General features: G+C 49.5%; 1 protein-coding gene across 4 annotated transcripts in view; it reads left to right on the top strand.

Moving 5' to 3' along the window:
- The window catches only part of ITPR2 (inositol 1,4,5-trisphosphate receptor type 2), a 272,920-nt gene extending 263,420 nt beyond the window's left edge, over positions 1–9,500 (top strand). For all 4 annotated transcript variants that reach the window (XM_082011567.1, XM_082011566.1, XM_082011565.1 and 1 more), the window contains 2 exons: positions 6,726–6,887; positions 8,131–9,500. In XM_082011567.1, the coding sequence (XP_081867693.1) occupies positions 6,726–6,887; positions 8,131–8,217 (249 nt within the window). In that variant the 3' untranslated portion in view covers positions 8,218–9,500. The remainder of the gene's footprint in view (positions 1–6,725; positions 6,888–8,130) is intronic.
- The last annotated feature ends 14,885 nt before the right edge of the window (positions 9,501–24,385 follow it).

Genomic DNA, 24,385 nt, shown 5'->3' with positions numbered 1-24,385 from the left:
ACAGATTTCTGTATTTTTCTGTGAGCTGTGGAAGCTGTAGCGTGTATCAATCCGGTATAGACCCAGCCAGACCTATTAGTTTTCTTGTTGCATAAAGATTTATCTGTAATTGCCAAGATTTATTTTTATTTTCCTTGAATTACTGTTGTGGATGCGTATAGATGCATAACAATTCCTAATTTCCCTCCCTATATGCTTGTACAGCACAGATTGCTTATCAAATACAGTCTTAACATTAAAGTGTCAAACAGGATTTGCAGAAAGCTATTGGGTTTGTAGTTTAGCATGAACGTTTATCAAATTGTGGATTAGCTGAATCATGCACTGAACCAAATTATTATTGTCTGTGATTAAATCACAAAGTGGTTATTGCCCCGTGTCGTCTAAAGCACAAGATAGTTTAAATCTTTAAAATCTCTTTTTAAGGTGGCTATAGGAGCTACATAATTACAGACTTCTAGGAGCAGACTCACTCTCTCCCTAGGCAGAAAAATAATAGCTTTCAAAAGGTCGTTTGGACTGATCACTCTCTGCTTATACAGGCAACAGATCTGGGAAGGGAATGGATGGACTTATTTACATTTCAGACGTACAGAATAATTTCTCGGTAAATAGATCTCTTTGTACCCGGTGCTAAAGTATTTATTCAAGGTGCTGCCTCAGAAAAAGGGGAGGGAACGGGCAGTTCGTTCTCGTGCCCGAAAGGAGAGGAGCTGCCTGCCCCGGAGCGGCAGCGGTGCTGACGGTTGGTTTGCCTTCGCGCCCAGGCCGCGGGTCCCAGCGCGCCACGCAGCCGCGGCGGGTGACGCTGCGCCGTGCCTCCCGGCAGTGCCACTCCTCGGGCCTGGAGGCCCTCAACGCCTCGGGCCCCGCCGGGTTTTACCAGCCCAGTGGGCACTGGAGGGGCCGCAGCCTCCCCACAGCTGTAGGAGGCTTTTGCCGGGCTGCCGGGGTGGTTGCTCTTCATCGCACGCCAACGAACATGTGCCGCGTGCTGGGACACGGCTAACCGCCCAGCGCAGCACACCGGGGCGCTGGTAGCAAAACCTTCACGGTGACGTCCGGGCTCCTCTTCTGCACCCTCCAGTGACCTCTGAGCCCGAGGAGCTCGCAGGGCTTTAAGCATACTCGTTTTCTCAGCCTCACTATTCGGGAATGAATAACCCTCCCGAGGGCCGCGTCGCTCGCCTCGCTGAGTCACCAAGGAGCGAAGGATCCGTGCCAGGCAGGGGAATGGTGGGCTGGGGGACGCGGAGGCCCGTCTCCTGCTCTGGTGCACGCAGCTGGGGAGGTCACAACCCGAGAGGAGTCACGAGCCATCATCGCCTCTTTTCTTTCTGAGCAGACGGGAGGGAAGTCCTGAAACGGCTTGTTTTCACGTTGCAGCAAGGGGTCACAGGGTAGAAAGGGCGACGAGTGACTGCGTTAGAGCCTGCTGGAGCAATGAGGGTCTGGTGCGGCCGACGGCGGCGTGGCACTCTGAGCCCAGGGCAGTGGCACCGGCAGAAAGGATGCATTAGGCTGCCTTCGTGCCTCTATTTCATCCCCCTTGTCCTACTCTTTGACCTATTTTCTCTCGCTGTTATCTAGTAATCTGTTTTTTAAAGGCTCCAGCCCAGTCTTTCCTGCTGGTTGCAGCTGATCCATCTCGCTGCTAGCCTGTGAAGCCAGCACCTCCTAAAGAAACGTCCCCCTGCCAATTACTCTGGAGGCACGGGTTCAGCTCAGCGTGAGAGCCCGACTGAAGCCAGTTGGCTGTGCCAACAGGACAGGGATGGCTCCAGAGAGACTTTGCACAACATATAGAAAAAAATTTCTTCGGTCTTTTCTGCATCCATGCTCAAAGGAATCTAGCAAACTCGGAAAAATGGCAGCGTTTTACCGAAGGGAGGACTTCGCCCATAGCTCTGCCCTCCCCCTGGAAAGCCCATGGAAGGGAAGGAGAAAGTTGCACAGAAAACTCCGGGAGGCAAACACAGACTCGCGCTGTGAGCTTGCTGCTCGGAGAAGAAAGGGTTGAGGTTTCTCAGCAAGCACAGGTAGCAAATCCTCTAAGCCCTGTCATTTCTGGGGCGCGTGCCCTCACCGTCGGCCCCTCGCAGCTGCGTGTACCCAGCGTACCTTGCAGAGAGGCGTTCGCCCCCGGCGAGCTGTCGTTCCCACCGGCGTCCCGCCAGCCGCAGGGGGAGGACGGAGGGAGCGAGCGTGCTGGACCGCCGCGCGAAATGTCTGCTCTGCTCATGTGCAGTCTCTTTGGCCCGCAGCCCTTTGGCTAGCCCCACCTGCCTTTTTTCCTTTTTCTTTTCTTCCCCCAGCTGAACTGACGGAGAGGAGGCTGCAGCTCCTTGCTGTCCCCGCAGCCTTCCTGTCTGGCTGACTCTCTGCCCTGGACACAGATGTACGCTTAAATATGAATGCTGTGAGGCACACGTTACGCTGGCGCGGGGAACGTGGAGCGAGAATATGCCGCGATCCGTAGGTGGGCTGCTGCGGTTGGGCTGCGAATAGCTGCTGTCGTGCAAGCATGAAACAACAGTAACAATATGCTGCGTTCAGCCCTGGTTGTTTAGGAAGAAGATTTCGGTACATTAATTCTGTGATCAGGTGGCTACCTGGTTTTAAAGCATCCCATTCGCATACCTGGCCCTCTGTGAACTCCTTTATGCTTGAGCTACGTCTCCTCGCGCTAACCCGGTGGCTGTCGATTGAGCCCCGTGACAGCTGTTTGCAGAGGTTCGCCCTGCTCCCTGCCGGCAGCCTCCCTCCCTCCTCCAAATTGCCACTCGATTCCAGGCCGGGTTCAAATGTCTTGAGTGAGCTCTATCCTGGGCAAAATGGTTGGATTCTTAAGAGTAATAGCTAAGGCGTGACAGATAAATAACACCCTGCAAAATCCCATCCCTGCACCAGTCAAGGCGGCGAAGCAGGAGCACACCTGCAGCATGGAGGAGGCATGTTACAGCTTTAACACGTGGTAGTCGGTCAAGGTGAACCCTGGACCGAGCCCATAAACGTTTTAAGTCCTAGAACAAATGTTTGGGGGTTGTACAAACATGTTAACTACCTCCAGTTAATTGGCGAGCAATTACCTTGAAGTAAAAATAGCTTTCCCACAGCTGAGCAGTCGCAGAGTGCCTGTCCACCCGTGAACACTTAGAGATCACTAAAATTTTCGGCAGAGGAGCCTTGTCCAGTTTGCCTTCTGGATCCTGGCAGGTTTGTGATCAAAAGTTTTTTGTCCCCAGCAGCAATTGCTGTTTGTTTGTGGTATAGACTCAGCAAACAGGGCTGTGCACCAGAGCTAATTTTCATGCTGCCCTTTATTAAAATTCTGCAGTTCATAAGGCAATGAAAAAACAAGATAATATTGACTGGCAAAAGCATGCAGTTCAGCATGGGACTGTACCTACTGCGTGCACTATAATGGAATATCAGTGGAAGCTAGAGAAGTATTTTTAACTTAAAGAGTGGGTGTCAGGCTAGAATGTGTTTCCTACTGACCTGCTGAATTTTGACTCTTTCTAATGCTCTGCATGACGAAGATGCACAGCTGGACTGGATTTCATTAGATGTATATGCAGTTGAGAACCACAAAGGAAAGTCCTGCCTGCACCCAACACAGCACTTGGGACTACCAAGTGAGAGACCGGCACTCAGCTGTTCGACCTGTTGCCTCTCTGCTGCTAGGAAAAGCATCCTTTCCTGAGGTCTCTGGTCCATGCAAATCCATCAGCTCCTCTTAGAACTTGGATCAAGTTCTTGCTTCATCCTCCACAACATTTTGGCAAAAAATGCCCCAGTCTTCTTGGTCCATAACTAAACCACAACTGGGTTTCTTTCTTGGGAGAGATTATCACAGCATTGCTGGGAAGGCAAAGCTGGGCACACGCGAATGAGTGGAGTCTCATTGGGCTCCCGTGACGCTCGGGCTCGTGGTGGCCGAGGTGAGCTGGCACGTGGTTCAGCGTTGTTCCATCAACACCACAGTGGGTGAGCTGCTGTGTGCTCGGTCCCTGTCTTCACCTGCTCCTGGTCATCCCTCTTCCCAGGAAGCATCATGTTGTTCTGAGGAGGAGGGATAGCAGGTGACACTGGGAACCTCAAGCGAGGCAAGCCCACTGAGCCGGGATGTCAGGCATCCGCACGGATTTGTGAGCGTTCCTCTGGATGCTGCACTGCGGTGGAGGGTCAGTTCACAAAAATCTTTCCAAGGCCGTCGGCGGTCTCTGCCTTGCGTCCTGGAGGAGCGAGGGGAGAGGCAGATGGAAAACTAAACTAGCAAAGTGCATTTCACAATCCTGGCAGCGGTATTCGGCAAACACAAGAACCGCAATCATGGAGGCTCATCTTGCTCTCCCTGTGCAGCCTGACTTTAGAAACTTTGGCATTATGGTGAGCCTTGTCAAAAAGGGCTCCTGGCACCTCAGCTGGCTCCTGTGGCCGTGTGGCCGTGCGTTTGGTATCTTCAGGTGTTTCAAGCAAGAGAAGCTGTAATGGGTGCAGATACCAGAGCTTTCCAGGAAACATTCCGATACAAGTGCAGCTCTGTTCGCTGTAGCTCCTTTGAATTAACTTTCTGTGCCTGTAGTGGCAGACAAATTTGCTGGCAAACATTTTGCAAAAAAAAGGCATTGATCCAGAAAGGCACTGTGCACAAACTAAGCTTAGTATAAATGAGTACACCTGTGCTTAACGCTAGGCACGTGATGAATGCTCAGCTAGATCCTGGCCAAAATAAATTTAAAATAAATATCAGAGCATAGTCGTGGAAAATGAATGCTAGTCTTGTAAGCAGAAACGCACGCAGCAGAAATAGGAGTCTGCCGCTCCCTGTGTCCGCTGGGGATATCCAGCAGGGAGGGTCACGTGCGCTCCTTTCGAGCTCACCAGCGGAGCTGGTGAAAACAGGTTTTGATTTGAATGAGTTATGACCCATTGAAAATGGCATCATGCGTAACCACAGTAAATTGTCATAATGAGATCACGAGGCTCAAAAAGTGGGCAGCGAGGAAAGAGGCCTCATTCCACTAGTGCACACGGCTGACTGAGCCCTGGGCTGCAAATGCAACGGAGGGGCACGGTCTTATTCCCTGAACATCTTGTCGGTTTAGCGACAGGACCAGAAGTTGCACAGCCAGACAAAAACTCATTAGAATTTTTGGGTTAAAAAGAAGAAAACGAGCCAAGATTCTTACAGCTTTGCATTTAGTCCTGTCCATGGTAACAGAGGGGACTGAGCTAACGCAAGTAGTGGAAAAACATGAATACTCTGAGTGCTCTCATGCTTGCCGAGGGTTCGCTTGGTTGTTTCTAAACCACGTTGCTGTAGGAGTCATTCTATGACTCCTGTGATTCAGGAGAATCATTGCTGGCTTTTCTGTTCTCATGGTGGGGCCAAGTCTGGGACTGCAGTAAGTTCAATGGACTTAAAACTTTACCAAATACCAAGCCTAGACAATATAAGTAGCACAGCTCTTGCCTGCCAGGAGTGTTGTAGGTGGGCTTCTGGAAAGAACAGGAGTTCTTTCCTCCTCTTTTTTCCTTCTTTTCTTTCTTCTTTTTCTTTTCAATATAGTGCTATTTTGTGTGGGGCCATTCACAGGGCAGGAGTCTGGAAGAAACACTTCAACTCATTCTGTTTCTCTTCTAAAGTTATCGAGTGCACGTGTCCGTAAAGGCCCGTTGCAAAACACCAGGCATATGATCTAACCACATCCTCCCACTCCCCCCCAAGGTGGAGGGCAGAGGTGCATTGATGTAACGCTTCGCCAGCTACAGGACCTTGTTTCCTTTGTCTCGTGCCGTAAGGCAAACCGGGTTGCTTGCCGCATGGTTGCCACCCCTCCTAGGCTTGCACCCTTCGGTCTCCTCCGCCTGTTACGCTTTGCAGACAAGTATCTGTGCCCCCGAGCCACGGAGACAGTTCAGGCTCATGCTGATAGGCAGCACCGTCCTGACTCATACCATCCATTTACAGTATTTTTATGATGATTCAATTCATAGCCTGAGTCTATGAATAGAGAAACACCCAATTCAGTGCTCTGCCGTGTAGTGCTTGGTCCTTAGCGGGTTAGCCCTCAGCCCTGGGGTTGTGCTGGCATTTACCTAAGGTATCCAGTCTGAGTAGCACGCTGAAGCCTAAGCCATTCCCAGGACCCCAAATCTGTTGTGGGCAGCTGAATCCAAGGTCCCTCTGCTCTTGCAGTGGGCACGTTCCCAGCCAGCCTGGAGAGGACTCTGGCTTGTCTTGTTTTCCTGATGTTGGCTCACTGACATTGCTGCAAGGACAGCCGAAAGAGATGGAGGCTGGCCAAGCTGAAGAGACAGTGGGGAAATGTGTCCCTGCATACGCTTAAGAGCAAAGCACGGGGAGCGCTCGGGCTTTCCTGGTGCTCGTGCGCCAGAGAAGTCTCCCCAGAGCTGACCCAGCAGGCGTTTCTGCATGCCAGCACTACGGATGAATGTGCCGACGTTGCCCACGCTGCAATACAGGTGCAGCTGTGGGGAACCAAGATTTTGCAGTTGGTGCCTTCTTTGTAGCTAAGGAGAACCAAGAATAAAAATGCCTCTGTAAAATAATTTCTGAATTTACTGCTGCTGAAGCTCACTTGCTGTGTGTAACCTGCTGAGTAGAAGTCCTTCTGAGTTTTCATTCTCTAGTCTCAGCTTAGTAGCACTACATAAACCCCTACTAATATTACTAATTTTTCCAATACCCGTTGTAGGAGAAGAATTTAGACTGGTTCCCTCGGATGAGAGCTATGTCCCTGGTTAGCAACGAGGGCGACAGTGAGCAAAATGAAATCAGGAACCTGCAAGAGAGGCTGGAGTCAACCATGAGCCTTGTAAAACAGCTCTCCAGTCAGCTTGCTGAGCTTAAGGAACAGGTAAGTGTCCTGCAGCGGGTAGCAACCTGAGCGCGTGTGGGTGAACGCGCCACCTTTCATCGGGTCACAGTCGGGACAGTGTTACAAAAGAGATTTTTCTTTTAGAAAGGTTTCATCTTTCCCTCCAGTAAGCTTTCTGAGTAGATGCACTGATAGGGGTTTGGAATGAAATTGTACTCCGTTAGCAACAGCAGAGAACAGGTAAGGGGGGAAGCTGAGGGGAAATTAGTTATGAAATCCTCCCGGTGAGCCTGCGAGGACAGAGGGAAAACTGCAGAAGCGATCGTGGGCTTTGCATATGCAAGTACTGCATAACGCGGCAATAAAAAAGGTGTAGCGTTAGCAATAGCTGCGTACTGATGGGCATCAGTAGAAAAGCTTTCTGAATCCGACACTTGGATTTTTTCTCCCCCTCTAAGAATATCAACAGTGCTGCTACGAAAACAATTCGCCGAGCCTGTTGCTTTGTCACCCTTGTCTTTGTGCCTCCCACCCCCCGCCTCGCCCGCTCCCCCCTCTCTCCGGTTCGGAGCACAAGCTGCTGGCCTCCCCAAAGCCCTGCTCCTGCCTAAACCGCCTTACATGTTGTCTCTCACTTCGGGATCAAAGGGCCGGCTCCTTTTTTTGCTAAAGATGCTGGTCACCTCTGCTTTGCTCATTACAGTTTCAGAAAAGCATTCTTTGTGTTTTCTTTATGGGAAGCACCTCAGTGGCATCAAAAGATTTATCTAATTATCCCCCTTCAGATCCCTCCTTAAAACTCTTTTTCCCTGTGAAAAACTCAGCAAAGGTTTAGGCTGGGTGTGCTGAGACCCTTGCTTATTGTGCTTACCCATACTGTCCTGGCGGGACTTTTTTCCCCTCCCTGGCTGAGTCTGTTCTCTCCTGCCTTAAATGTAAACTGTCTGGGGCTGGGACCATCTTTTAATTCTGTGATTGCACAGCACCAAGTGCAAATGCTGACCCTCTGCAGGGCTACACAACACAATGGCTGCGCAAATAATACACTGTAAGACCTGCCGACAGATAAGAATAATGTACAAATGAGAATAAAATGTCCATACTTTGCAGCAAACAGATCTCCCATTTCAAAGGCATCTCTTTCTTGTAATTTTCAATGCTGAAGAAAAGAATCCCACTCCCTGTTGTTTTGCTTATATGTATTTTGCTCTGTGACTGCTAAATAATAGTAAAAAGAAAAAAAAAATTTCTCAACTTGTCTCTCTCTGCCTTTCCACCTTAGATGACAGAACAAAGGAAGAATAAGCAGAGGCTGGGCTTTCTTGGATCAAACACACCCCATGTGAATCATCACATGCCACCACCCTGATACCACGGGGGAGAAGCCGTGACTAGCCTTTCATCAGTATTCCTGCTTTATTATAGAATAAAAAGCTGAGATTGAGAGGAGTGAACAGTGCCTATTGTTGCAAAGTTAAAAACAACCAAGTGCCAAGATGTTAAGTGGTTTAGCTCTGGGAACAATTTGTAGCTGTTTTTCATGGTTGAAAGGGACCACAACCTAGAATGTGAGAGATACAAGGGAGCTCGTTTGTATTCATTGACGGGGCCGGACTCAGCTGCGTTTGCGCTCTGCGATCCGATGGCTGCTGCGGCGGTGGCTGCCGTGTGCGACGGAGGTCGGCGCAGCGCTTGGCCGCGTCCTCGGAGCTGCCTTGAGACTTCTCTCTGGAGCGCCGGGATAACCAGGATGAGCAGAAGAAGGAGGAATGTTTATTAACGCAAATACGAGAGCCTGGTTCAGAATCAATAGAAGTTGTTTCTGGCTTTTTTGCCAAATAATAGCAGCATTAGTCATATTTGCTTGGCATTTACTTTTTTTTAATTACCATAAATATGTCAGTTGGGTAAGCAATAATGTTGCTTCAAGTAACTTCTACTAGGAGGGCACGGGGAGAAACCTCAAAAGACTGAAAAAAAGGACAAAAAAAATAGAAGAAGAGTCACAATGAGAAACATTTAACGCTTTTGAATTTTAGCTGTCACCATGCAATTTCTTATTTATAACATGGAGCACAATGGATCTACAGCTGTGGGAATGTTATGCACATAACACTGACAACATAACTGGAAGTGATTTCTTTCTCCTGGCTTCAGATGTTCTTGATTAATGTGGCCGTGAGATTTCACATACTGAGGAGTTAAACTGTGTTTTAAATTCAAGTTCCAATGGAGAATTCAGGAAAAAAAAAAATTATACCTGTAGTTTGAAGCACATATGGGATTTTATTTTTTAAAAAAAAGCTTAGAGATGCCTTTCTGTATGGAGCTGTAATGGTGTCATTACCTTCCATAAACCCATCTTCAGCAAGAGTTGGCTTGAGTAAATAAGCACCATATTTTGCCAGCTTTCTTCTGAGCTACAGCTCATGGGCTTAGCCTGCCTTTGCCTGCCTTTCCTCCTTCAGGGGCTTGCAGGAGTGGCCTCTCCCCACAGGCCTGGCTGGTGGGGGACGGGGGGCAATGCCGGAGGAGCTCCTTCCAGCTCTAGGCTCTACAAAACGTGGCAGCCGAGGCAGCTGTGCAGGTTTCTGCTGTATTCTGTATTTCTTGGGACGGCTTTAAAAGAAAACTTACAGCGTTTCCACAGAGCCCAAGAGGGCTTTTCCCTCTTTTAGGGAAAACTCCACAAATGGGAGTTGTGGTCCCAGTTCACTTTTATTTTCAGTGGGTTTTGGGTACCTAATTGTCCTTGGTGCATTTGAAAAAACACCTCTGTTACGTGGAGTCACATTTTAAACCAAAATGGTTTTGCAATGATTTTTCCCCCATAACATTTCCATTTTGTTATAAAAGCCATTTTGATCAAAGATGAAAATATTATTGGCTCCGCTATTTCTAGTTTCTCCCTGAAGAAATTCTGTCATCTTATTTAAGGCACAATTCAAACCAGCAGACCTAGAGTAAAGGGAAGAAAGGGGCATTTTCCTCTCTTCATCCCAAATTCAAGCCTGTTCTTGGAAGCAATCTCTTTTTTTTGTGCCAGTGAGGTGGCTGAGATAAAAATAATGTACTTTAGGGTCAGATTCTTATACCATTAAAACATTTTCGCTTGACTTCAATTGTGTCCTTCAAAAATACTGCATGGAAGGCAGGGATTTGTGTATCTTACGGCAAGAAAATCTCTTTCTGTTGACTCTCCTTTAGTCCATAGAGCATCCTGGTTGTGAGAGGTGATGGCCATTTCCAGGTTTAGGGTCTCTTTCTCCTAGAAGAATTTCACCCACATCCAGCGCTCTGCCTCCATGCGCTCAGGTGAAGAGCAAGCAGTGGTTATCAGGAACGGCACAAAGCCAGTGGAAGTGAGTGGTGGGAGACTAAATTTTCTACAACTCCCCTGTTGGTGCTGGGCTCGCAGCCTCGCTGCAGCCAGCCGTCAGCTGCTTCCCAGGCAGAGGGAGTGTCTGGAGGCAACGGGAGCAGGGTTGAGCTGGTCGATGCTGGGTGCTTGCTTCCAAGGCTGGAGTAACCTTTTTCACAGCCTTCTCCATCTGTCCTTGGAGAGCAGAGCAGATGCGGCTGCAGCATGGGGAGCTGATGGTAGGAAAGCTGCTAGGTCAAAGCAGAATGCAGAAAAGCAGTTGTCTTCAATGAATGACTGAGATATTTTAGGAATAAAGCTTGGAGCGTGCCTTTCCTTCATGCTTACTGCCTATGAGGTCTTGATGCTACTGTTCCAGCATCGTTGTGGTGGTGAAAACCCCTTCCGTAAGCCTGGCCTGTCAGTGGGGACGGGGCCTCAGGCACCAGCGGGCGTTCAGCACCGAGAGACTTACAGTGAATTGATTCTGGGAGTTTGCATCAGCCACGTGCCGTGCAGTAGCCAGCCACCAGTGTAGCATAAAGCCAGATTCACCTTTCTGACCAGACCTTTTGTACATCACGAAGCCAAAGGAGTTGCACGCAAACGTAAAGTCAGCGGTAAATTGGTAGAGAATCAGACCCTGCAGCTGTATTAATCCAATTCATAATCCAGTTCATGCAGTTCATCAGATCTAGTCCCAGCTTCTGTTTCAACAGCAATTTCCTCTTCCTCGCACAAATGCTTATTAGAGGCATAAAGCGCAGTTTAGTGGAACGAAGATAAATTAAACGATCACTATTTATCGGGGCGGGGGGGGGAGTTGGCTAGTACTGGACGCGGTTGGCATTTTTCTTGTTTACGCTCAGAAAAAGCGAATGAACCACCGCGCATCCAGGGAGGTTTCTGCCGTTTGAGCTGGAAAAACTTGAGGCTCGACGTGTTTGTGCCCTGAGCGCAGGCCTGCAGTTGCGTGCTGGGGTGCTCGCTCTGTCTGGCACCCCAAATGATGTTCCCGAGGCTCAAGAGCCCAAACGCTGCTCTTCAGAAGGGAGAGCTACGATGTCAAAAACTCAGAGCTTACAGATGCCCATTAGCCTTTGCCACGGCGCCTTTCTGCTGCTGATAGCTTCCGAGAGAGACCTCTGTAATCACTAGCAGTAGGTGATGCACCTTGCACAGATTGTAAATACATTTCACTGAGCGTTTTGGGCAGTTTTGCTGATTCTGCCGAAGCTTAGGCCCTGCCCTGCAGCTCTCCTCCATGTGAGCAGTCTGTACACTCGCACGTGGCGACTCAAACGGGAGACTTCTTATGTGAATAATAGTTGCAGGGCCAGAGCCCAAGCCTTAAAGATTGGGAAATATCCCCATCAATGAGTTTATAACAAAAAAATCATTGTTTTATACATATATTTATATGTATATCTTTGTTTAATGCAGCTGGGGTATCCTCCTCTTAGGCAAGCATCATTTACCTTACCTATTTATATGAAATGATTGCAAAGAAGTTAAAACATCCAAGAGTTTTTAATGCCTTAGAAAGGATTTATAATTATAAGCTCCTTGTCAGTTAAAATCTACTTAAGTAAATACGCCCGTTGCTGCAGAATGTAACTTTTAATAAAGTGTGTCATTTTATATACGTCTGTCTCACTTACTCTTGGTGCCGTTGGTGCGGGGAGGTACGTGTTGCGAACTGAAGGCCGCTGGGAAGCCCGGGCTGGGTGCCTTGCAGGGGAGGCCGGGCTGTGGGTACACATCCGTTCCTTCCCAGGGACAACGCAGACGGCATCGCTGCAGTCCCGAGTGGACGGAGGCTGAATCCGGCAACGAAAGCGAGGATTTGTTGTATTTCGGGCGCAGGTTGTTCCATTGAGAGGGACGGGTCGGACTGCCACCCTTCCTGAAGGCTGGGCGCAGTGAGATGTATAATTTGCTCAAGTGCTCTTTCTTCGGTCCGTAATGGCAGGCCAGGGGCAGCCCCGCCCGAAGGCGGGCGGGCGCGGGGATGGTGAGGGGCGCGCACGCGTCAGCGATGGAGGGGAAGGGGCTCAAGCCACGCGGCCCCGGGGTTTGCTGCCGGTGCCCGAGGCACGTTCGCTCTCGCCGCCTCCTCGGCGCTGAGGCGAGGAGTCGGCGACTCACGGCGGGGCTTCGGGCACCCTCGGCATCACGTGCAGCCGCCAGCGGGAGCAACGTGGCCTCCCAGCCTCGTGTCCCCCTGGGGAGCGGCAGCTGAGAGCGAGGTGCGCAGGCTCGCGTGCGTGCCCAGGTAGCGGGCCTGCGCCCTCACTGGCCACCGGCCTTCCAAGACAGAATGGCGGGTGGTGCTTCGGAGTCTCTCGCTGTCCGTCACACCTTCCCGGTGCCAGTCTAAGACCCTAACTTTGGGAATCCAGCCCTCAAATCGTATGGATGCAGAGGTTAAAGGCTTGAAGGCTTGACGTGACTTCCCTTACTAGGGTGGGGGATTTTGTATGTGTCAGGTTTTTGGTGCCTTTTTTTTTTTTTCTTTTTTCTTCCTTTTTTCCTTCTTTCTTTTTTCTTTTTTTTCTTTTTTCTTTTTTTTTCTTTTTTCTTTTTTTTTTTTCCTTTTTTTTCATGTGACTTCTTCAAGTAGCACGTTGAGAGAGAGACCAGGGGTTTTCCCCTCTCTTCTAGGTGAAAGGATTGAGGAAGACAAACAGCCGACCATTGTCTCTCTCAACTAAGACAACTCAGGCTGAGGAGACCTGTGGTCTTGTGAAAAAAGGAACCGCTCTGCAAACCTGTGACAGGAGAACTGAGAGATATAAGTGCTTTTTTTTATCCGCCCCCCCCAGCTGTGTTTATTACAGAAAGTCAATATTTATGAGGAAAAGAATGAGGCCTCTTCTCAGTGAGAAAAAGCCTACTAATTAATTAATAAGAAAAATCCTATTAAATAGAGCATGCTGTTGTTTCTGTGCACTTGTTATACCGACCTGCTGAGTTTCTGAGTAGAATTAACTTTCTTTTCTATTCTGTGGTATGACTTTAAAGTTAAATAGAAAGGGGTTTGTTTGCTACTGGGTTTCTTAGATAGTTCTGCAAAAAGAGAAAATGGGTTTTCATACAATAAACTTTCAACCTAAGATTACAGTAATATTTTTTTTAAAAAAGCCCCCAAACCAGAACTAAGCTCCCAAGCCCAAATTGGAGCAGTTTCGCACGCAGAACTGAGAACCTAACGCCAAGGCTCGTAGTTTTTTAAAGGTTTTCCCCAAAGGTGCATTTTAATTCAAAAGGTGTTTCAGGGAGCAAACGCCTCCCTCGGCATCAGCCGTGCAGACGTCGGCGGGCTCGCGCCACTGTGACCTATGGGCAAACTGGGCTCCTCCGTTTCCACCGTCGCTGCTGCTGTGACAAATGCATCTGCAGGCAAGGATGTTTTCTTTGGAAAGAGCGCACTTGTTTTCTGGGGAGGGCTGCCAAGTTTATTTTTAAGTGGAGAAAACCGAGATTTAAGGCTGTTGTTAACCTCTCTGCCGTCCCAGGATGCCCGCAGGAGTGACTGGCCGCGTGACTCCTGTTTGCAGGCACCCGTACTGAACGTCCCGTCTTTGCACAAAATCATCCCAAACAGCTCAAAAGAAACTTGAACTCCAGGGATTTTAGATGTGGAGTAGTGTATTGCTATCATCAGTTCACACTTGCCCGCTCTATTTATGTGCTGTCCTTTTTTAGTCCGGCGCAGGAAGCTGCAAGGCACAAGAGAAATAACCTTTATAACTTTGCTATTTCAACGTGTTTCTCTTGCTGCGAACAGCCAACAGTTACCCTTTTCTTTTCTGTACGGTAGGTTTCTTACTCCGTGACGCCCGTCTCTCTCCGGGTCTCCACCTTCATCCGCTGCCGCTCAAGGTGAGGTGAGGTCTGGGCACGTCCAGAACCATGGGCCGTTACCTGGCAAGCCAAACCGATTAAATCTGTAGAAGCACAGTTGAACTGGCAGTGTCTTGTCCTTATGACTTTAATAACTCTCTTTAAATGTCATAGATCATGTTGTCAACTGACACATTCAGTATCTGACTTGGTATGAGCAGGAGGTTTTTTAACAGCCCTTCTTGTGGTAAATTATTGCACAATCTTCAACCCCTTGGCTGGAGTTTGAATCCATCTATAGCCTGTTAAACAAACTGCGGAGGTGGCAAAGTTGATAGGGAGAAATGAGCAGCTTCTGTTCCAAATTTTAACCTAATCCGCTGGAAGAAAACTGTGCCCCGGTGGCGGCAGCCAGCTGCGATCCATTGCCGGAGCCAGGCTGAGCCCCGGCCCCGCGGCGGCTTGCGGTGGAGCAGGGCACCGTTGCCGCCGGGCCGTCGCCTCGGGAAGCGGGGAGGAGGGCTGCTGCTGCGGCTGGCGGCGGGGAGCAGCCACGTGGCCTCTGCCGAGGCAACACTCGCACCCGTGCGCAAGGCTGCGGGGTCAACCGAGGCACTGCTTTACGTGGGCCCTGTCACCCCCCCCACCCCATTCAAGACCCTGCGACTTCATCCAGATGGAAAGGGCGGTGTGGGGATCCAGTTACAGCCCAAAGGTTCCAAATTCCTTTATAAAATATTCCCTTCTGGCCCCCGAAGTCTGCAACATGCTCTACAGGCTTTGTTCCCAACACCACCGAGTTGTCACGTAAGCCACGGACTCTGGCACATTGTCACAATTTTGTGTAATGGCCTTCAACTGTGATATGTCAACCTGAATTTCACAGTCCTCTCCTAGGAGCATTTTCTTTCTTATCAAAGATATAAGGATATATTCACTTGCTCTTTCTTCCTCGCTCCCCCCAGCATTACAGCATGAAACACCCGGGAACTGCATTAACGCAGGCACTGTCACAGAGACCCACAGTGGGGTTCAGCAGGGCACAGGCAACTTTGAAACAGGGTTCAAAAAAACCCGTTTTCAGTCTTGAGTTGGTCTTGGACGATGGCAGTTGGCTCAGAGTTTGTCTTTTTTTTTTTCCAAGTCAACTTTTGCTGGCTTTGAGGTTAGTTCAGGCCCATTTGTAGCTCATCAGGGAGCTGTAATGGTGGCTTTATCTGGCATGAAAGTTTTCACCCTAATTTGATAAAGACAGCAGAATTCTTGGTGCCTCCAAAAAACCCTTCCAACCGTTCATCTTTCTGTTTTAAGGGTTGAGTGTGTATGTGTTATATATGAGCATGTGTGGTTTTGCACACGCAACAAAATCTGAGGGTATTTGGGAACACTGGCATGCAGAAGTAAGGGCGGGCTGGCTGCAGACCTAAACAAGCAAGCAGCTGGTGTTGTGAGCACTGCCATCCCGTGGGAAATGCAGATTTTTCTGCCTGTGGCAGGACTTTGCTGCTGAAGGAGAAGACGAGTCAAGAGAGAAGAGTTCGGTCCCTGGAGCCGTCGTGCTCTTCCCATGCAAGTGTAAACATCTGCCCGGGTCCCTGATTGCTCAGCTGGGATGTGGGAAGATGCTAGTGGGGGTATCGTGCACTTAGGCAAAGACTGTGAGAGTTGTAAACGCGGTGTGTTACAGATACAACTTATCATGCAGAAAAAGAAAGGGAAGGAAGGAAAGTTCAAGGGAAGGTCTCAAGGGTACAGGAAATTGTTGTCAGAAATGGTGGTTTTACTAGTGGGAATTACTAAAAGTTTACCCTCAAGTTGTTGTGAAGAGTTGGTGTCATCAGAAGTTGACTGCCCATATCTTTGTCAATCTTGGGTGTCTTCTCAGAAGACAGGACTTAGCCAGAAGCTACCAGCCCAGTGAAAAGCCTGTTGCTCAGAGTTTTCGGCCTGTGAAATCTGTTTTTTTGAAAGTTTGTCCACAGCACCTCACTTGGGATGAGTGCTCTTTTACATGGTTAGCACAAATTTAAATAAATACAGAAATATAAACTGAGCTGGAAATTTACTGAGTACAAGCTGTCTTGCAAAATTGCCTGTGTTTCCTGGCTCTGGATGGGATGGAAATACCACAAAACTAGCTTCTCTCATAGTAACGTGATACTTCTGCTTCCGGGCTCAGCTGAAGGCGGGAGGTGGAAGCATTTACAAGAGAGGAAAAAGAAAAGCAAAAGAAAATTATAACCAAACTAATTTTTAACATGGCAAAATGGAACTATTAATTAGAAAGATGGAAGAGGCCATCTACTCAAACATCTTATATAGTGCAGGCCATAGAGTTTTATCCATCTGCTTCTCTGCAAGCTGTGGCATAGAGCTGGAAAAGGTAGCTAACCCGGCTTGGAAGTCTTCGTGAGAAAGACATGGAGTATATCTGCTAGCTGGTTCTCATCTGGCTCAGCCCAAGTACTACCTCCAGGTGAAACGAACTTGGTTCCCCAGGGGCCATGCCGCTTCCCACCTCTCCCGGAGAGCGGAATCCAGTCTGATGCAACCTCTGGATGCGAAGCTTATTCTGCAGCATGGGCATCGTAATAGCAGGTCCCATCTCTAAGCACCCTGGCCTTGCTTGGTGGCTGGGGCCTTCGGCTGCCAAGCCTGTGGAGGCAGACCCATGCCCACATCACCACCAGGCCCATCGCCTCCAAGGCAAGGAGGACATGCATAAAGTTGCCTCATGGGCTGAATGTGGCTCAGCTGCACTGACACTGAATCTAGGCAGGTATTGTGGTGCCAGATCACCTCTTTTTTTCTGGAAATACCTTTAATTATGCCTAGTTTTATTTGTGAGAGCACCCTTTCCAGTGGCCTTCCCTCAGCCAGAGGTTCACAGCCACAACTTCCCCAGGCAGGTGGCGGGTTATCTTATGAGGTTCCTGTAATTTTTCCAGTCTGGCCAAATTTTTGGAGACAGAAGTTACATCAGCTAAGATGGCAGTGAAAGGAACAACACACTGTCGCTCCTGGTGGTAGGTATTCAAAGCAACAACACCCACGGTGTGAGCAGCCGCATCCTTAGGAGAAGATGGTTGGGAAGTCAGGACACCGCACAGCAGCTCTCCCCTGATCTGACCTCCAGCACAGTACTTCACCTTCCTCAAGGTGAAACAGGGACATCGATCTGACCTGCCTTTGTCACTGCTCACCCAACGGCCTTTGGCAACACCCTTAAAAGAGAGGAGCAAATGCCTGTGTCCTCAGGACTGCCCAAGTTCTCCCTCCTACCTTTGCCTGCAAATGTCATTTTAACAGCATCTTCTGAGAACTGATTGAGACCACACATGTCCTTTCAGCCAGGCCAGCAAAGAACCTTCAGCTAAGTCTGCCCAGGGCTGTTTTGGATCTGGTGATCTGCATTTAGAAATAGTCTTGGTATTTTTAAATGTTGCCTGGAGCCATCTGGTTCCCTCTTCATTTTATGTTTTAATTGTCATTTATAACTTATTATACAAGCTATTCAAAAGCCAGAGAGACGCTGGAGGGAAGCAAGTGAGTCCCGATTTGAAGCGCGCTGAAATCTCTGAAGGTCTTACCCTGGCTTTCAAAGGGCTTGGGGCTGGCACCCTCACCACGGGAACCTGAACGGTTGCAGCTCTGCAGGGTGCCAGCTCTGGGACACTGGGGCCACGCATCGTACATCGCCGCTGGGTCCAGGGGCTTGCTCTCGGCCGGAGTGAGGCAAGCCCCCAGTGTCTGCTTGACAGCCAGCTCCTCATGGCCGATCTCACAGCCAGCCCGCCCAAGGCACGAGGAGGTCAACTGATTTACTCAGGTCACCAGTGCGTGAGCAAATGACTCATCCCAGATTTTCCTGGCTCCTAAACCTTTGCTCAAACCGCAAGGCTGCTTAATGACTTAGCAGGGCTCAAAGGAAGTAAGCTATAAATTGCAAATACACTATGGCTAAATGACTGGGTAAGGTGTTTTCCACGTGCAGTTTGTGAATCCAGAAGGGCTAACTGGCACTTGGGAATTACTGACAGGTTGGGGAAAGCGGTTTCTTTGATGAAGCAAAAGCTTTAGAAAAAAATCATTTGCTTTGCCCTCCACTCCATAAGCAAAATCTCTCCACCCCCGGTTTTTCTGCCTGACTCAGTGCAGAGCCCTGCGCTGTAACCCTGAAGATCAGGCGCCTCTTGCTGGAGGTAGGACTGGTTTGTGCTGCCTCAGCTCCAGCCATCCCAGGTCGGGAAGGCATCGCCCAAGTCCTGCTTGCCCACCGGCAGCCCCAGCAGGGCAGGATGGCACAGGGGTCCTTGGCGCCCTGATGCACCTCGAGGCTGAGAGTGACATCTCACAGGAGGACAGACATCCCACATCGGGCTCTAACACACCGGCACATGCCTCACCAGCACGCCAGTGGTGAGGGGATGGCCATCTGTTAACCAGCTCGGTCCCGTGGGATGGCTTAAACCCCAGCAAAGGTCTCCATCATTTGGGAATGGTGGCTAAACGAGCTAACCTGTGCTGGGAAATGGAAGCTGCTGTTTGGTGACATCTCAGACAGCATATGCTGGTGGTACCCCGGCCCTGGCAACCACCTGAAAACCAGCAGTATTTACTTTTAGGAGATGCCTCTTGATTTTCTCCTGCCAGTTGTGCTGCACTTAGAAAACAGCTTTCTCGCGTTGACTGGCCACAGGACCAGTGAGCGCGGAGCAAGAAGGCTGCAAATTCCCCAAGGCGAGCTGCTCTGGCTCCTCAGCTCCCTTGTAGTGTGGGGAGTTACTATTGCATTACTGTATCTTAATAATAACCTATTATATTTCAAACACATGAAATAAAACAGGGCACTGAACATCAAGCTGACTGAATAAGGATTTTTGGGTTTTGGTTTTTTTTTTTAAAGAAGTCCCTGAACATCAATGGGCAGACTCAGGGAGTCAGATGTGGCACAGAGAAAACACGGGGAGGGGGGGTGTGCATCCAGGCCCCCCCCTCAGCCCTGCAACAAGCAGCCCGGCACAGCTGGCACTCATTGGCACTTTCCTTGGCGGCGGATGAACTGCGGAGGAGACAATGGGGCCTGGGCTGGTTTCTCGTGCCTGGAGGTGATCCCCCAGCACTGAGACCAAAGCCCATCGAGAGCGCAGTGAGGAGAAGCTGCAGCAGTCGCCGCTGCTCTGGGCAGAGAAGGGAAGGCGGCGGAGCGTAAGCCCACGTCTACAGGTCGCGCGCCCGGCGCCGGGGGACATCACCGCGTGCCCACCGGCACGCGTAATGAGAACGCAGGGTGCGGAGCACGCTGTGCCGCTGGCCGCCGAGCGCTAGCGGCGGCGTGGCGGTGGTGTGGGGAAGATCACGGTCACGTTGGCTGCTCGTGGGCAGCCGGTCAAATCCCTGACTCCCGTGAAACCCGCATCACCAGGCTTGCCGCAGTGTGCCACGCCGGAAAGTGAAAGCGGGAGGGTAAAGGGGCTTATGAAAAGCCGTTGCGTCATGCAATCGCAGCGTTGCTCCACGCGGAGCTGGAAAGAAATATAAACGTGATGCTGCGGCACCTGGAACACAAACAGGCAGCTAGAAAGGAAAGACAAGGGCAAGAAACTTCTTCATAACACAACAAAACTTGGCAGGGAAGGATGAAGAAAAGATACGTTTGTTTTTTTAAGAAAGAAAATTATCATGTAATTTCTGGATTGCATTATAACGGGGATTTTTTTATGTGTGAGCAGTAATAAATTATTCCAACAGTACCAGGGTTCTTTTTGTGAAAAGTATATTCATTATCTTAGACTTCTCTGTTGGCAGCTTAGAGGCACTGTTTTCTTCTGAACTTCAGGAGCATATTTAAATGGGGGAAAAAAAAAACCCAAAACATTCCCCCTTTCCAACAAGCACACCATGGTCAAAAGTGCCCTGAGCTTACGCTGCGCTGAGGCTTCGAGCTGGTTACGGTGGCTGCACCGTCTCAGCAGCGTGCCGTCTGAACCACCCAGGTTCTCCAGAACTTAAGGGTTTCTTTATCGTTTCATGAAATACAAGCCAAATAAATGTGATTATACTCTTCTTATTTGTCCCCTGGGGTGAGAACACGCAGTTTAGGCTTTGGTCCCTTCTCTCTTCCTTCAGCACAAGCAGGAGAAGCAGCTGAAGGACTTGGAAGCCACAAGGCTGAAGTGAAGCTCTCGGGCAGTAACCAGAGACGAGAGGAGGGAAAACAGCTGCAAGCTGGACACCAGCAGACGTGTCTGACCTCGGGGAGCGATGGGGAGGGGTGGTCCTTCACCCCGGGAGGCCCTCAGCCCTGCCAGTGCCGAGGATTTGCCTCCCTCCACCCCGCCGGCACAGCCCGACACGGCCGTGTGATCCTGCTGCAGCTGGAGAGACCGTCCTCCCGCAGGGAGATGAGGAGCTCGGCAGCCCGTCGGGATAGCGAGCTGGTAGCGTGCAATCGCACGCCTCTGCTGGAGTTTCCACCCGCGCCCAGCAGCGCCCAGCCGCACACAGGCACGGCGAGGGGTGGCTGGGTATGGTCACCCCCGGGGACGTGGGTGCTGCTCCAGCCCGAGAAGCTGATGTCCAGCTCGCAGTGATTTTCACAGGGCTCACGCCCACCTGCACGCACCTTTGCACCTCCCGTTGCAGTGAGGAGACGCGATTTTTCGGCAAGCGCATGACTGATGCTTGATGCACGCCTCGAGGGCTGCAGCCCGGGACCAGCAGCACCAGCACAGCCCAGCAGCAGGACCCGGCCCGGGCTGCGTTCGGCTTTACAGTGCAGCGGTAAAAGCCCATGTTGAACTCTCCTTCTACCTCTCTGTGCCAGGCCTGGCATCCCTGGGGATTTTCCTGTAATAATCCTGTCTATGCCATTGACTTATACAATAGTAATTGAGCTTCAAATTTAATTACAGTATGGGAAAGAGCTGTCACTTGATTGAAGATACTTCCTTGACTATTTATTGAAATAAATAGTCTTACTGACTTTGCAATTTGAAATGAAAGGACTAGACATTGGGATCTCTTTTATGGCTGTGTTTCCATTCTTCCCGTCAAGCACAGCATTTCAATGAAATACTAAGCCTTGGCTTCCAAAACACTCTGAGGGACTCTTCTTTCTTTAAACCTCCACTGATGGTGACTCATGGAGATTTTCTTACCTGTTGCCTCATACCCACAGCCAAGAAAAATAGTGATGCTCAGGACTTCAAAACACTCAAATGCTTTAGGCAGGTTTGTATTGTACAGGAATGTCAAGCTGAGGGATACATCTTGGGAAAACACCCATGGGTGTTTTATCCCATGGTTGAATGGAGCCAAAATATGTGGAGGAGTGTGTGCTCATGGACATCACCTTTCCCAGTGGCTGTCCAGGTGTGTCAACCCTCATGGGCTCAAGGGGAGCTGGGGGTGCCCCCAGCCCTACATGTCCCAGAGCTGGGAGCGGGACCTGCATCCCCAGAGGTGCCGGGCTCCTGGGATCAGGCATCAAGGTTGGTGGGAATGAGGTGCCTCCATGTCTCGGAAGTGGTGGACCAACAAGAGCAACGTGGCTCTAGTGAAGCATTTCTTTGAAGCATGATTTTTACGTAGGTGATAATAAGGTGCTCAAATTACCCTCTTATGTTGGTTATTTGGAAACAACACGGAGAGAGTATTGCTAGTAGTGACAGAGCATATGGAAATGTGAGCATTGGCAGCAGCTTGCTGCCCCTTGCTACCTGCCCACAGCTGCAGAACATTGGTGTTCACACTTGATGGCTAAAGGAGAGAAAACAAAACCCTCAGCACCACTTTGGTCTGGATTTCCTTTTCTCAAAACCAGCTTTATGCCCAAACAGGCGCAAGCATTCTTCAGATACAGATTCACCGTCGTTTTGCACTTTGCAGACTCCCTCTGACCTCAGGAGAAGCCATGCCACACCACCCCACCCCTCATTTCGAGTCCTTCCTAATTCCCACCCAGCTCAACCTGCTGCCAGGCTGCCCCCTCCCACCCAGAGCAGGGACCCCGCTCCCCGGCAGTGCCGCTGGCAGGAAGGATTTTTGACCAGCTGTATCTAGAGTCATTCCCTGGGCAAGGAACATCTTGGCTTGGCAAGGAACATCTTGGCTTACCAAGGACTGGTAGGATGAGGCAGGGGGATTTAACTGTTGCTTTTATGGGGAAATTTCTGGTTCTCCAAACAGGTATCGTGTCCACAAGCACCACCCCGGGAAACCCAACCGCCTGCGACGGAGGCTGAAGATGCTCCAAGGGTCAGCCCATAGTTAAGGAAACTTGGCTGCTTCTTCCAAAAGTGCTGAGCAGCGGAATTTATACCAGAACTGCTTGCCTGGCACTTCCCTATGTGACTATATAATTTCTAATAAGCGATTCAGTCCCCCCAGCCCTTACAGTTACAGTTACCCTCTGTAACGATCAATGTCTTGGGCATTTAGTTTTAGAATAATAGTTTTTAGAGAGTAATTCTCCCCCGCTGTGACTTGATATCTACCACCGTGACTTCATACTCTGAAATTCATCCTTTGCCAGGCTTGCCGCGAACCCAAAGGGTGTGCGAGCCAAAGGCTGATACCCAAATGCACCCGGACCCACAGAACGTTGAGCTCCAGGTTCAAAACACAAAGGTGGTTCTCACCTGCCGGAGGGTTGAGCCACCTGGTACAAACTGCCTCAGACTTTGGATGAACTTGAACTTCTGCCAGAATTCATAACCGAGGCCCACTCTTACTTTGCTCTGGTTGTTTCCAAACAGAAGTCCTTGGTTTATGAGTACAGACACAAATTTCAAAGCTGATGCTTATTTTATAATCCCAGTCTAGTAATTTAGCCACTTTGTTATGGGTGAATCACACACCTTTCCTGACACCATCTCACATCATCTTTCTTATAGGTATATCAGATGCAGGTGTGTCAGAAGGAAAGGTTTTTCTTGCTGATACCTAAGCCTAAAGCACAGCACATTTCAGCTCGCTCTCTTATATTTCAGTGAATTCCATCGTCCAAATGGAATTGTGGGAGTCCTGGTACCTGACTGCTGCGTTATATGTGTAGAACAATTATAAGTATGTGCAACGTATGGCCTGGAAGTGCCGCAGCGACCATCAGTCCTCACACCACTCCTGTCCACCAGGGCAAATGAGTATATGAGCAAACCATATCCATCTAGGAACGATCACGTGGCATGGCCATCACCTCTTCCTACGAATTCAAACACAACCTGCAGCCCCGGCTTTTCTCCTGCCATCCCCTTTTATATTTTCTTTCGGTGCTGAGTAAGTGTTTGAAGAACGTCACCTCATGTCCTTTCAAGGGGTCAAACATTTTTAAGTTTTATGCAGGCAAAGTTTTCCTAACAAATAAATAAACTGAGGCAAAGAGACAGACCTCATGAACAAGAGCCAGGGTGATTTCTGTCCCATTAAGGGAATTTATGAGAACTCAATACAGTTTTAGAAAAAAAAATGTTTACTTAGATGATGGACGTCTGTTGAATATTAATCTTTGCTGCGTATATTGCAAGCTTTCTTAAAGAAAGCCTAAATTATTCACGAGTATTTGCATGCTGAGATACAGCAAATTTACAGGCAGTTCAAATCAGACTTTTGCATCTTAATATTAAAAAAGCCAAGTGCCAAATTTGGCTTCTTAATACTTTATTGGCCATGTCCTGCTAAGTAAAACAATTAAGCTGCTCATTAAGATACAACATACACCATTCTGAAACAATGGCTACCTTAATCCTTATACACAGCATCGGCAAAATAACCATGAAACACCACAAATGTGTATTTTAGACTGGTTATTCTTTTTACCCATTTGCTGTATTACAGGACAGCAGTGATGGGGAGCATCGTTTGTGATGAACAGCACGGGCGCAGCAGCCTCCGCCCGACGGAGGTGATGGTCCATGAGGGATGGCCTGGCATGGAGGGGAGGTTGGTGGTGACCGGGACCGCTCTGAGTGTCGAACCCTCCTTTGTCACCCTCTGTCCCGGGCAGGGACGTCGTCCCCCGGGGCTGTGCTGGGCCCAGCCCCGCTCCCCACTGCCATCATGCTCTCGCTGCGGAATTGCCGGCCTTATTTATATAACAGCTGCTGTTTTTAGGTGCCGTCACTCACACGTACGCTGGAAAGCATGGTACTTGAAGAGCTGCTACCCTAGTACAGCATATGCCACAGGCAAAACTGTGTACATTTTTTTCAGAAAATCCATATAAAAAAAGAATTAGAGCAGGATTATCACAGTGTGTCAGCCTCCCTTCCACAGCCCAGCCGGTGAAGCACCTCACCAGGGCCACCTTTTAGAAACACTTCCTCGGTTA

This window comes from Phaethon aethereus (assembly GCF_964289735.1).
Source record: "Phaethon aethereus genome assembly, chromosome: 1".
NCBI classification, from domain to species: Eukaryota; Metazoa; Chordata; class Aves; order Phaethontiformes; family Phaethontidae; genus Phaethon; species Phaethon aethereus.
This window is presented reverse-complemented; position numbering and strand designations above follow the sequence as displayed.